General features: G+C 39.3%; 1 protein-coding gene across 1 annotated transcript in view; it reads right to left on the reverse strand.

Moving 5' to 3' along the window:
- Positions 1–14,609, reverse strand: part of LOC112456084 — a 34,307-nt gene that overhangs the window by 2,311 nt on the left and 17,387 nt on the right. Inside the window, exons 2-8 of the mRNA XM_025018388.1 lie at positions 6,571–6,676; positions 5,320–5,545; positions 3,892–4,422; positions 2,865–3,780; positions 2,533–2,646; positions 2,027–2,422; positions 1,471–1,817 (exon numbers count right to left, since the gene is read on the reverse strand). Coding sequence (XP_024874156.1) covers positions 1,471–1,817; positions 2,027–2,422; positions 2,533–2,646; positions 2,865–3,780; positions 3,892–4,422; positions 5,320–5,545; positions 6,571–6,661 — 2,621 coding nt within the window. The 5' untranslated portion in view covers positions 6,662–6,676. The remainder of the gene's footprint in view (positions 1–1,470; positions 1,818–2,026; positions 2,423–2,532; positions 2,647–2,864; positions 3,781–3,891; positions 4,423–5,319; positions 5,546–6,570; positions 6,677–14,609) is intronic.

The following is a 14,609-nucleotide window of genomic DNA, read 5'->3' on the forward strand; positions in this document are numbered from 1 at the left end:
TCATCAACTGAAAAATGAGTATTGAAAACGGACAACCTACTTCGTCCTCATCCTTGTGAGTAAAAAAGGAACGTATTAACGTGTTGTCACTCATCGATTGAAAAACGAGTATTAAAAACGGACAATCTACTCAAAAATACTCATACGCATACTTGCGTATACTCATCATGTTCTTTCGCAGTAGTCTGCGTGCTTGAGAGTGCAAGAAACGGACATAAAAATGATAAAACGGGCTAAAAACGATCTATATGAGGTGTAAAAGCGATGAAATATTTTTGTAAGGGTTAATATTCAAAATCACAACACTTCTTTCAGACTAAGAATCTGGACTATGTCCAGGCTTGGAGGCTTGTTTCCGCTGCACAGAATGGATTAAGGGATGCCAGGGACCAATTTGATCGAGTGTTAATGCATCGAGGTTAATGCATCAAAAAGGTTTGTATCTATTATGTCAAAAAAGTTAGATAAAAAGATAGAAGAAAATCCTTCTCTAGAAGTGGAAAGCCTTTGCATTGACTCAGAGTTGCCACGTAAGAGAGTAAGAAAGATCAAGAAAATGTCTGGTGAGTTGGCAGAAGATGAAACAAACTTCTCCGAAGAGGATAGATTCCGAATAAAAGTTTTCTATGTTGTTATTGGCAAGCTTAACCAGAATATGAAGACCAGATTTGCTGATCAGAAGAACGTATACCTAGATCTTGCATGTTTTGATCCACGGAGGTTTCCTGAGCTTAAACAAGGTTTGCCAGCAAATGCCTTGAACAAAATATGTGATTTAGTGCCTAATATTGACAGAGACAAACTAACTGAAGAGCTACAATCTTTTGTACAAAATTGGCTTCAGATGTCCTCAACGTTGAGAGATGAATATATGTACTAAGGATATGGACATGGATTCAAAAAGTGACGTATCAGAAGAAGCTGAAGAAAATAAAATAATAAAGACATGTCAAATGCAAGAACCTTGAAAGGTGTGCATAAAATGTGTGTATAAAGTGATTTATGACTACAACATGTACTGTTTTTTGTACACAGAGCTGCATAAAGTTTATAAATATCTGCTTACAATACCTCTAACCCAAGTAAGTTATGTGAACGAGTTTTTTCGAAGCTTAAACTTATAAAAACAAGGTTGCGCTCTAATTTAACAAATGACAATTTGGAAGCATTTCTTATAATGCAATGTGAGAGAGACAAGCTTGTGGCACTTGACAATGATATGATTATTATCAATCGACTCTGTGAACAGAGTCAAGAAATGAAACGACTTTTATCTGTGTAAAATATTAGATTGTTTTCAGTTTCCAATTTTGTGAAATAAAATTTACTTATCCCATGAATTTTTCTTTGTTGATAAATAGGTTAATTTTTTTGAGTTTGTCAAAATATTTTGCGTTCTCTGAACATTCAAAACCTGCGTCTTTTTGAAGGCTCCAGTCCGGCCCTGGTGAGATTATAATATAAACATACTTTCGTTTAATGATGATAAAGCTGACGATCAAAACTGCTCCGAGGAGGCCAAAGCCTATAATATTAGCGATTACAATCGCTACTTCGCAAGAAACATCGAGCAGTTCCGCCAATCCTCCTAGGACACATCTCGACGGAGGCTCAGAACCGTCATCAGGCATCGACTCCGATAACCAAACGAAAGACGAAATATTCAAGTCCAAAACGCCGCCCATTACTTCGTGCTTGGCTTCCGAGATATTCGGATAAAAGTTACCAACAATATGCGTTTCATTATCGATGAACTGGACAATATTGATAACAGAGTATCTCGATGGTCCACCCAGAAACTTTATTCTTCCGGATACCTGAAAAAATAGAAACACATTTGACTATCGCAATTTTGTTTATACATATAGTGATCGCAAGATATTTCAAAAGAATTTTTCGACGTAATATCGAGCTATCTTTTAGCGAAAATTTGCAGAAAAATCCTCGATTATGATAGACCATATATTTCTATATATATTTTTATGTCGTTACTTAATAAGTTAATCGATAAACTTGCTCCACTAACCCCATAAAAATCGGTTTCGCTGATAATATGCGTGAGGCGATTGACCGTATGGTCGCTATGAAGATCGAACACATAACTCTGGTTCTCATGGATAAGCCGATCTATGGCATAAGCGTAAGTCCACATGGCGTCGTAGGCGTAACCGGCGTAGTTAGAGGGTTGCTGATTCTGCGCTCGGCAGATGTTCTCGTAACGTTCACGCCACTCGCGTACAGTGATTCCCTCCTGCATTATATCGTCGTCCCGAGCGAAGTACGCGTGCGACAGACCGAGATGTCCGTTTATGGCCTTCATCATTTCGCTCGTGGTGCAGGCTACCTGCTCGCCTTTTTCATTATAGTAATCGGTATCGTACCATTGCGACCGGAGCCAAAGCGGAAGGAACCAGACGTAACCCTTTAAAGTACGAATTAATTAAAACGCTAAAATTGCTGAATTTATCTTTAATTTTATGTAACGATTTATTTGAAAAAAATGGACAAAATGGTAAAATTTATAATTATTACCTGGACAGCTGTCATCTCCAGTTTATATGCTTCGCACATGACTTGACGAGCTACCTCGCCGTATACGTCTGCGATAATAATTTTTGCTCTTTTTTCTTTCAAATCTTGCAAATACTGAAAATTAATATCGTAAAATTAATTATTACGATTTAGATATTACCTACTTTCGCATAACTATTATATTTAAAATATTTATTATTTCACACTGTTTCTGCTCGCCTAAAAATTATATAATTTATAAATATTTTAATTTTTAATTTTTAATAATATTTTATTATTTCCATTTCCTTTTATGCAATACAAATGATTAATTCTCACAAAATTAAACTTACTTTCGTCATCATGTCAGCTTCTCGCTCCCTCGGAAACTTGACGTTCGCCACGAAATCAATGCTATTGTCCCTGAGCATGTCCTGCATATACGATATATACTCGGTGTACTTTTGTCCATCCTCCGTCAGTGAAGCCACTCGATGCCAACCTAGCCTCTGCAAGAGCTGCACATAGACATGTTTGTACTGCTTGTTCTCGCCAATGGTCCTGAAGAAATACGGATACTTGGTGCGATCGTCGAAGCTGGATCCTTCGGCGCTGTAGCTGATGATCACCGTCCTGTAATGTTTCGACACACCGACCAATGGCTCCACGGTTTCCGAGCAAGCCGGCCCCAACACGCCAACCAACTTCTGATAATAATTATGTATGATATAGTCGATAAAGGACTTCATCACCATGTCCGACTTGCACTGGCCGTCACTGGCTAACAGAGTCAAGTTATAATCTCTCAGCAGGGTATTGTTAATGTTGATGATTTCTTTCGCCATCTTAGCAGCAATCACAATTGACTTGGCCATGTAGGAGTTACCGCTCATAGGAAATATACCACCCACGAAGAGGGTGTTCTTGTCGTCGTTATTGGGCTTCCATTCTGCTAGGGTATAGTTCAGATTATCTTTCAACCAATCGCATGCGACTTGTTCGTCCGATAAATTATGAGAATGACGGTAGATCAAATTCTCGTACATCTGTCCATTAAACTTGGCACGAGTTATCGCCTGGAAGGCGATCTTTGCGATTGTTTCCAACCTACTCCACACCAGCTTCGTCAGTCTCTTCGACTCGTACGCGCAACCGATCGAACCTTCTTTCGTTCCAAAATAACTTTCGCAACGTGGAAATTCGATCGTTGTAAAATATCTTTCACTCGGGTTCACTCTACTGGGTGTATAGTGCAGGATCACCAGTGATCTGGAAGAAACTTTGTTGTAAAACTTTATAACACCTCGTTTCTTATAGTACTCGTATCGATCGATGTTTCAAAAATAATGACATATACAGACATACTCTTCAAATCAATACCTGTTCTCGATGAAAGCCGATGAGTTCCGTGCGTGGAGTGTGTGCTCGTATGTTCCAAGCAACTTACGGGTTAGATAGCCGAGATTCGGACCCACCCATGCCACCTTGACGTAGAGCTTCATCTGATCGATATGTTCTTTTACGAAACGAGTTTCGTCAGGGTATGCGGCTAGCAGCAGCGCGCAATTCGGCGGCCTTTGCTGGCCTCGGTCGCGACATCGTTCCGGGATGTACATCCCGTCCTGGCAAAAGGCCTCGTGGCAGTAGTACTCCGTCATATTCTCATTTTTCATGTGATTTTTGACCATCTGCAGGTTCACCCCGTCGATGGCGAACCTGCTAGCAGTCTCCAGCCTGGTGAAGACCAGCCAACTGTCATCGGGCCTGGCCAATTCTGTCGGAACGAACCAGCCGAAGTGACCCGGTGGCGCTATCGAGCCGCATTCCTTCACGTCGTATTTGCTCAGCAGCGGCGACGTGTCCTGCTGCGGCGGAATCCACACTTCCATGTTCACCATGGTTTCTGGAAATCTGTGATTGAGACGGGAATGTTAATCGCTCGATTTAAATCCGCGTACATTTCTCCAACGGGGTTTGATGGTGATATGAATTCGTTAGTGGCTTAACCTTTTGACGCTTTCAAAAAAATAAAAGAGATATTAAATATATCGCAGAATCATCGATAATTTATAACATGTGTAATCATGGCCGCTTAGCGCAGCAAAAAGAAGACATTGAATTTGAAAATTGATACTTCCCCATCTTCTTATGATTGCCAAATGTGTTGCCATATGTTAATTAACTGTATATTTTATTTAACATATTTATACCATTAAAGAAAAATATTGTCAATCGATAGTCGACAGATCTCGAAACGACATCGAAGATTGTATTTACAGACAATTCAAAAAGAATTTAATACATATGCAACGTTTGCAATACCTTGTGCTCTGAAAAGGACATAAGCTGTTTGAAGCTTGTATAAAAATATATACTATTAAATGATTGAGAAGCGGCGCACGAGAAACTTGATTGTTGTCAATAAATACATTCTGAATATTTGCCGGAGAAAGTACTGTTATCGAGGTAGAATATAATCGCTCAACAAAGAAGAGCGTATTTGCGATAGGTGTTCTCGATTAATTTAATCGGACAGCCGTAGACATAGTGTGACATGGTATTCTTATGAATTGAGTATACATATCGATCGTATATTTAATTCGCTTTATGCAAATATCATAAAAAGAACCAGTGCGTCTATTTACAAACTTATTGAAAAACAAATGGTCAAAAAATTGTTGCAATCTTACACATGATATTTGTTACAATCCAGAAGAATCGAAAAAGAAAAGCCGCGAGATATTCAAGGAGCTCTGTAGATTCAAATATACTATTACACAGCGTCTACAATTTATCCGGCCGTCTTACATTTTGTACTCGGAATATGTTGGCCTTTCGGACAGTCTCTCGAAAACTTCGGACGCATTGAAGTGGTCATTCTTCTTGACAATATCGACTCCGGTATAGCCCAATACTTCGGTCAGAAAGATCTTCATGACCTCTGACACCAACCTGTGTGTCAGTCTTCTCGACACCTCGAAGGTAATATTCAAGAATTGACCCTCGTGATGGATCACTCTCTTTGGATTTACCTCTGTGAAAAATTAATTAAAATATTTTGTATTAAAATAATCGTAAAAAATCAATAACTCCGAAAAAAAATAATTTTACGCGATTCGATCGGGATACAATAAAAATTACAAGATTATACTTGAAATAAAGTCCCTCTAATAAGAGTCGCGACACGTATAAGCAGCAACTTTTGATTGGTTCGCATTTTCGGCAAAAGCACGAGAAACAGAAAGAGATATAAAAGAGAAAGAGAAAGCGATATGAATGTATATCACTTGTATATCGCTTTCTCTTTCTCTCTTATTTTTCCGAAACTCAAGATGTCGCGACTCTTATTTTAGAGGAACTCTATACTTGAAAGCTCTATACTAGGAAAATCGCTGCGTATGTAGAAACGCATTTGTAGAAATACATACGTAGAAATACAAGGTCGCTCTGCCGTCCATATTCAAATCGCAAAAAATCAATAACTCCGAAAAAAAAAAGAAATTTTACGCGACCCGCTCGAGATACAATAAAAATTACAAGATTATGCTTGAGAGCTGGAAAATAAGCGAGATGAGAAATCGCTGCGTATGTAGAAATGCATTTGTAGAAATGCATATGTAGTAAATACATATGTAGAAATACAAGGTCGGTCTGCCGTCCATACCGTACAATGTAAACATCTGAGAAAAACATGTAGCCGGGGCAAGAACGTTTCCGGCCGTTGCCAATCCGCGGGATGACATACTATGTTTAAGCGCTCGATAATAAGTGAATAAACTACGCGGCATTAACGCATACGGAATGTATTCAGCTTCTAATTATACGCCGCGAGGCTCGATATACCTAATTACTCATCGACTGAGTGATCATGCACGGATGAATCGTGAGAGCGATTCAATTAATGTTTAAGCCGCGTCTGACCATCTCGGCAATTAGCGGGTTATTCCACGTGGCGCCGTTTCTCCGATGGTGCGGCAATGATATCGCGTCTTCGGACCTGACAAATGCGCCGTAATTGAGCCGCAACGATCGGGCCGACGATAATGAGCGGCGATTTACCTTCCAGCATTGTCAGACAGCGATTCGAGTCCGCGATCTTCAACACGGCCACGAGGGCCAGCAGGCCCAATACGGATCCGGGTCTCAGCATCGTGACCTTCTCATCCTGCAACAGACATCGGCGCGCTCTATTAAGATTGCTCGTTAGAAATGAATTAATTTAGTCACGAGTTACGACCGCGATCGGTCCGTGAGGTAATAAAACGATTTAGAAATGATCGCATTATACCAAGTTAATAATGCTAGAGAGGTTGAAAAACACCAATGGAAAACACAATAAGTAGCAATTAAAACTCAAACTCGTTCTCTCTTTTAATCTCTCTTTTTCTCTTTGAACATTATTTCCTTGTAGCGTTTGTGCAGCTATAATTGCGATGTTATTTGAAAACAAATCAATATTCCTCGTTCATAAATTTATGCGTATTTTCGATAAATTTCATAATAAAAAATAAGAATCAATGAAAAACAGCTTGACCAGATAAAGTGGTGTCTCAGGTATCACGTCAGGTATATATTATATATACCTATATATATATATATATCTATACTATTATATAAAATCCTTACGGGTGGTGTATGTTTGAACGTTAATAACGTGAAAACTATTGGACCGAATTTTTACCACAAGTACATGAAATAGGGCTAGAATTTTCCGGGGAGTGCTATAGAGTGTGTAGTTTTTCGTTACCGATTTTCTGAAAACCGATTTTTTTAATTTTTCTAATTCTTACGGGTAAAAGAATTAAAAAAATCGGTTTTCAGAAAATAGATAACGAAAAACTATACACTCTATAGCACTCCCCGGAAAATTCTACCCCTATTTTATATAGTTTTAATACAAATTCGGTCCAATAGTTTTTAAGTTAAAAACGTTCAAACATACACTACACTTGTAAGAATTAAAAAGAATTTTTAAATGAGTTTCCAAAAAATAGATAACGAAAAACTATACACTCTATAGCATTCGCCGGAAAATTCTACCCCTATTTTATATGGTTTTAATATAAATTCGGTCCAATAGTTTTTAAGTTAATAACGTTTTTTTTTATTTTTCTAATTCTTACGGGTGGTGTATGTTTGAACGTTTTTAACTTAAAAACTATTGGACCGAATTTGTATTAGAACCATATAAAATAGGGGTAAAATTTTCCGGGGAGTGCTATAGAGTGTATAGTTTTTCGTTACCGATTTTCTGGAAACCGGTTTTTCTAATTTTTTTAATTCTTACGCGAAATAATTGACCGAATCTCGGAGAGGGAGAGGGGGAGAGAGAGAGAGAGAGAGAGAGAGAGACTATTGAGCGAGATTATTTGCGTGTATTATTACACATGTCCTCCGGGGCGAAGCCCGGGTAACCAGCTAGTATATATATATATATATATATACACATAACTTGGCGAGACTTTTTCAATTGATTATGTATTCTTCCACCATCAACAATTTCTTACCATTTGAAACGTGTTTGTTCCGTCTGCATCAAGAATTCATGACAAACAATGTTGAAAGGCTAATAAAAATACGCGTAAGCAAATAAATAAATTTCTCTCAGATTGTCTCGGGTATCTGATCGCCAAGTGACGCCGTATTTTCCTGAATCAGCCGGCACATAAATAACATTCGCGCTCGACATTGCGTCTAGAAAGTGCCGGTGCCACACACAATGACATTCCGTTCAGAAAATAATTCTGACGACACACAATCCAGAACCGTGAATGCATTGTATTTTACAAAGTGTCTGATGAGAGAAGAAAAAAGAAAAATGACTCCCGTTTCCTCTCGTATATACGTATGACCCCTTTATCGTATCCGGTGTGAACACGCGGTAAGGTCAGTTCTGCAATTTAACCTGGGAGAGATTAAGGCCCGGATTAAATACGTGAAAGTCGTAGATACATATCCGCCTACGTCTTGTCTATGTCAGGGAGCAACTCTTCTTGGATATACTTATGCTTTCTTTGTTGATTCCTAGGTACCCCCGATTTAGATCTAAGATCATTTTCGTCGCTCTAGTCAGTCTCACGCGACAAGAAATTGTGGCGCAACAACGCATTCATATTTATCACGCACTGTTAGTACCCGTGAGCGATATCGCGTCGTTATCAAGGGAGGTGGCGTAGGGCGATAGGGTTGCGAGGAATTACGAAGGTAACGGACGTGTTCAAGCAGCGGCCGGTACCGGCCGATCTTATCTCCCCGCGGCTGGTTCTCGCGGCGATCGAAAAGGCGCCTTTTTTCGGTCGCGCGCGATAGTGCGCCGCACGGTGCGAGAGAGGCGGATCGAAGGGACTTCCGGTTTCTACGAAGCTAAGCGATGGGAAGAGACGCCGGCGGGGTCTCTTTGGCAGAGTGTCTACGGCGCCGATGTGCACGATGACTCGTGATTTAAGCGCATTCGACCTGAAAAGATTAGAGTTCGCTAAGCATAAATGAAGCGTGACTCGTTTTGTATATAAGATTGTCTATAGAAAAGCGACAACCGGTCATGAATAAGTTCATTTAGAAGTCAACCACATAATTCAGTCTCAAAATCGGATATCAAGCTTTTTTTCATCGTCGACAGCATTTTGTATTTTGGAAAAATGACGATAGAAATCACATGTTTTATTGCATTATAGTTACTAAATTAGACTATTATTTATGCGACTTTTTATTTGAGTTCAAATGTAACCAATTTTATTTTAACAAATTTTTATTGATGCAAAATAGAACATTTACAAGTTCGTTTACTCAAAACATACTCTTTGTGAGCTATATTGAGACGAATTGAGTCGTTACGGCTCTACGTGTAATTTAAGTAGGTATTATCGACCCAGTGAAATTTTGCGTGTCGCTTCGCCGCTGGTGCAACATCGAATGTGCCAAAGTTACGGATCCTTGCGTGCGGTCTATATCAACTTGGGGATTACGTCTGAAAAGCTAAATGGGCGGCAGCAAAGGGGTAAGAGAGGGCAGGGGCCGTTATACGCTTGAAAAGTCCAGACTCGTCGGCGCCCGGATGCCGCCGCGACGTCTGAACTCCGGTCGTATCTTCGGAAGGTATAAAACAACCATCGCGTTTCGTCGGGGCTGAATTGGGCACGGCGAATTTCGTCACGCCATTTGAGCGCGCCGACGTATTTCTTTACTGCGAAGCCGATAGACGACGCGAGGCGTGGACCGAAACTTGCATATAAGAAGCATCAGTGATTGATTCTTGATTCTTGATCATTGATTTATTTAAAGAGTAAAATAACATACTATATATTTTTTTCTCGTGGTACAAAAAATATAAATGTTAAAATTATGTGGATTACATCCATAAATATCAATGTTAACACGAAACATATATGTAAATGTCTGATTTTAAATTTTAATTTTATTAATAGCCTATTGCATTTGATTGTACTATACTTATGATATTTAAAGTATAATATATAGCTTTATTTTTCAATATACATATTATTTGCTTTTAATAAAATATAAAACCAGTTTTTAAAGAAGTAGCTGTAAGTCTCGTAACTTTATGCAAGGATCAATTCACAGATAGCCAAACATGTGCAAGTTTCGCTTAAAAAAGACCGTGCGTGGAATCCATGACGACGCAGTCGTCGCCTCTCGTCCATCAACTCCGACGAGTAAAATGTGTACAAATGTCGTCGCGACGCTATCCGACACATCATCTGTCCAAAGCGGCTCCAGAGAGACCGACAGCGACGCGTTTGTCAGTTCCACCGATAAATCTGCGCAGTTTGTACGGCGAAGGGTGAAAATATTTCCTCTTGTCTTCGCATGGCGTACCTCAAATTTCTGCCTTTCGTCGTTGCACGACATATTTATAAATCACAAAATTAGGAAAATTTCGATGAGGAAAATTGTGATATGATTTTAATTAATGCAATCAGAATTTCAGTTATGCAACCAGAATTCCTATTAATTCAACTAGATTCTGGTACATTCAACCAGTATTTTCTGGTGGAAAATGAACGAACTAGATGTTTTTCAGGCGCAATTCCTACGCATATACAATTAAATAGAATATTTTTGTCTTCCTATACATCGTTCTCCTAAATTTCACGCGACGCTATAATTCGGCTCTCGAAAACGGATGCTGACGAAATTTTAACCCCGTTTATACGTCGCACCGACTGAATTATGCAGAAAGCGACGCAAAATATCACGCACTAGCATCTCGAGGCGAACGACGCAAAGAAGACAAGACGACCGAGCGAATGACGAAACGCTCGCAATTTAGATACACTGCAGTGGCGTCGAAGTGCAATCCGACCTTACGCCCCCCGTTATCACGCATGAATAAGACATTATCAAACGTAAATCGGTTGAACTTTGCGTGAACGCTTTGACTTTCGTCACTGTCATTCAGAATCTTTTCCATAAAAGTCTTTACGCAATGCTGATTCTGGTTATGAATGAGACGCAAAAATTGCCGACGAGGAATAGATATCGCATAAGTACTTTTTTTTGCATTGCCATTGTTGGAATGGCTTTAGCGTGGTTTAGCGTATAAATGCGTCAAAATGTAAAAAATTTCTGAGAACGGCATCTCCCACATTTCATATATTTATTTCACTAGTAAACGCACGGACTTACATCTTGAATGTAATACGCGAGTTGAAGCGTGAACCGTTCAATTAGGATCAATTTTTCAATTATGTAAATCATGAAATTTGTGAAGCAGATAGTCCCACATCTCAACATGTGATTCGATCAAGATATCCGAAAATTCTTCCGTTAATACGAGAGCAGAAAAGAGCAATATTTGTTGTTTTAGTTCCAAGGTCTTCGCAGTGCATACCGTCTTAATGTAATAAAATCGCTCACATACAGTTGCAACGACACGTGCTCCGCGGTTCCTCTTCCGCCGTCGATTATGCCTTTGAGCTTTGCTCCGATTACATTATCATAACAAAAGAGATGACGTTTGCTGCCAATTGAACCTATAAAACTTTCTTCAAAATGAGTTTAATATCTCGTTTCGGTTTATCCTTGGCCCACATGGAATACGAGCGAATGAAGGAGATGCGGGTTGAAATAATATAAAATGCAAGATAAGGAAAATGTGAAAATAATACGACAGTATTTTATTTAGCTTTTGTTCTTTGTGGTTTCGCAATAAAACTCTCTAACACAGCAGGTATGTACCGTCATATTTCAAATTTAGCAATCGTGTATTAGTAGTGCGCTCCGTTAAAAGATTTAACGCTGCGCGGACACCGTGGGTCTTTTAAGGTACAGTCGATTTTTCATTTATGATTCCTATGGATATAGCTTCAGCGCGCTTAAAAAAAAAAGTGTCAACAGTTTCGGCCTATGTAAGTATAGAAATCACTTTTTGAAACCTTACAGATGATACATGAATTTTTATAGATTTTTTGTATATAACACAGAAACGCTTTCAAAAACCCTTTGGACTTAAAAGTTCCAGGGTGTCCGGGCGAGTGCTCCAAAAACGGTGTCCATGCATTGTTAAAAAAGTAAAGAATATTAAGACATATTCGCGGCACACAAATGTAACAATTCACCATATATTACCAATATTCGTATATATGTAAGTTTAACCGTAACCCCTGATCTCAAGCGTGTACATCACAAGCCTAGTTTGTTGCGTCATATGATAACATTGTAACGTTAATTCCATGCTGATTACCGGTTGAGATAAGCGCTCTCGGCGGGGTCGAAACCCGCTTCAGGTGGCAAAATGAACGTTTTGCATGGGCGGATGTGGAGCCCGCTATCCCAGATGACGGGTGCTGATAAGTAGACGAATATTTTAACAGCACCGCACGAAATGGCGATGCCAGCACGCGACCGTGCACGCGACTTCGCGTGTGCATAAAAGTTATGAGCTGCGGGTGTACAGTGTCATGCTTGTGCGTCGAGACTTGTGCGCATAAAAACCATTCCAGACTTGTAATCGGCGTGACTTTGCCATTCGGCATTCCAAGCCTCTTTCTCTCGCACGCGAGAAATTTTCCGTTAATTGGAACGTTTTGCGTAATTTAGCGCACAACCAATCAAATTCTAAATGTTTTGCCTACAAATATCGGTTTCCAAGCAATCTTCCCGACTGAGTAATTGCTATAAAATTCTAATTTGACCCTCCGCGTAATTATATCCAACGTGACAGTGACATAAAAATATTTCATGGGTAAATGTTAATTTCCAAGCAATTTCAATGATTGACGTATTATTTAGTCTCGATTGATGTTTGTATAGTCTGTGTTTGTTCTTACGTCAATTTCTCTGTTATTATTTCTTGAAACGTGTTTGCGCAATAAGACAATATTTGCTATCATCATTCGCAGAAGCGATGCGAAATATCGCTTATAGATATCCTGTTACAGCAAAACGATTTTCGCAAATGCTATAACGAAGAGAAAAGGTTTTAATTCACTTACTCCACGCTGGACAACTTTAATTCGTAACAAATAATATTTTTTAAATTAAATTTCTAAGTATCATGCTGCCGTTACGTTTGAAATTGTCGTAAGAACGATTCGAGATAGAACGGTTGCGTATCTATCTCAAACAAACAGCAGGAGGAAGACCTCCGACACGCGAGGAACATTGCGAAATGATATAGCCAAATGATGTAATTGGCGATGTCACGGTGGCAAGGGAAGTCTGTCAAGATTTAGTCAGCGAAGTGTCATCGTAAAACAGAGAAAAGTGTCAGCGTCGCGAATCAATTCCCGAGAGATTAGGTATCAGGCTTTCCGAGAAAAGGTATACACACGCGAAACATTACAAATAATACAGGCGAGTGACGTGATTAACGACGACATAGTGGCAAGGAAAACACGTTGTCGAGGCCAATTGTACCGCGCTATGACGAAAAACGTCAGGAGCGATTTAACGGAATTGCGATGGTGCCGCGTGGCGTATCTTCTCTATTTTTGTTTAATTTAATACTTGGATCTTACTCCAGAACGAGGCTTAAAATTTTTAACGTGATTAATCAGTCCACCAGAACGTGATATATATATATATATATATATATATATATATATATATATATAATTTCTATACAATTTAAATACAATCTATACTATTACTTTAAATTTGTTTATTTTATACTTTATACATGTATACATAATTATTTTACATGATTGTTATTACTTATTAACATATTCTTTTTTTCTCTGCTCTCAACCGCTCGCTCGCGCGAGAAAAATTTTATTATACAGCGTAATAAATTATCTCTGTTTTTTTCCCATCGGAGAGATGGGGACAATAAAAGTTCCGGGCTACAAAACATCGAACGACAGCTGCACCGTCTATTTTTGGAGGGTAAACACATTTGCGCGCGCGAAATAAAGTGTCTCCACACGCTCGCGTTATTGCGTGCATGGAAAAACACTACTACCGGGCATACGAGTGCGAGCGCAATCGCGTGCGCGCGAATGGAATCGCACGCAAGTAGGCGAATTGCGAGGAGAAGCGACTTCGCGGCGCCGGAGAGAGGAGGGAAAGCGCGAATGAAAATCGCAAATCAGCGCCGTTCGCCTTCTTATCGAGTGTTTTTTCCCGCGATGGCGGAAACGCGTACGCTTTTAACGACGATAAACGACGCTATCACCGATGCACACGCCGACGAAATTTATGCCGGCGAGGCCAGAGATCTCAATAGCGTGTAATGAGTGTCATGGCAAGTGCCGATTTGGAGTCCTTATCACTCTTTCTCTTCGAGTCTTATTGTTAATTTAAATTATATCGTTCCTTACTCATTAATAACTATCTGAATTTTTTTTGCAGCGTTTTATTAATATGCTGTTTTATTAATAAACTATATTAATTCCTGTAAATTATATATTTATTTTCGCGCGTGATATTAAATAGATTTTGTGATTAACTTCTATCAGTAAAAAAAAAAATCAATTGTTGCATCCAATTTCGGCCTACGTCGTTCCTCTACCGGTCGTAGCTGTAGGTATTCTAATTACGCAGTAGAGACGGACAATCTGCGAGACTGCGTCTGACTAAGACTCGTATTAGAAAATGCGAGATCGCTGGCTCTCAGCCATAATGACAAAAACAAGCAA

The sequence above is a fragment of the Temnothorax curvispinosus genome, unplaced genomic scaffold, assembly GCF_003070985.1.
Source record: "Temnothorax curvispinosus isolate PA1 unplaced genomic scaffold, ASM307098v1 QBEX01006646.1, whole genome shotgun sequence".
Classification (NCBI taxonomy): domain Eukaryota; kingdom Metazoa; phylum Arthropoda; class Insecta; order Hymenoptera; family Formicidae; genus Temnothorax; species Temnothorax curvispinosus.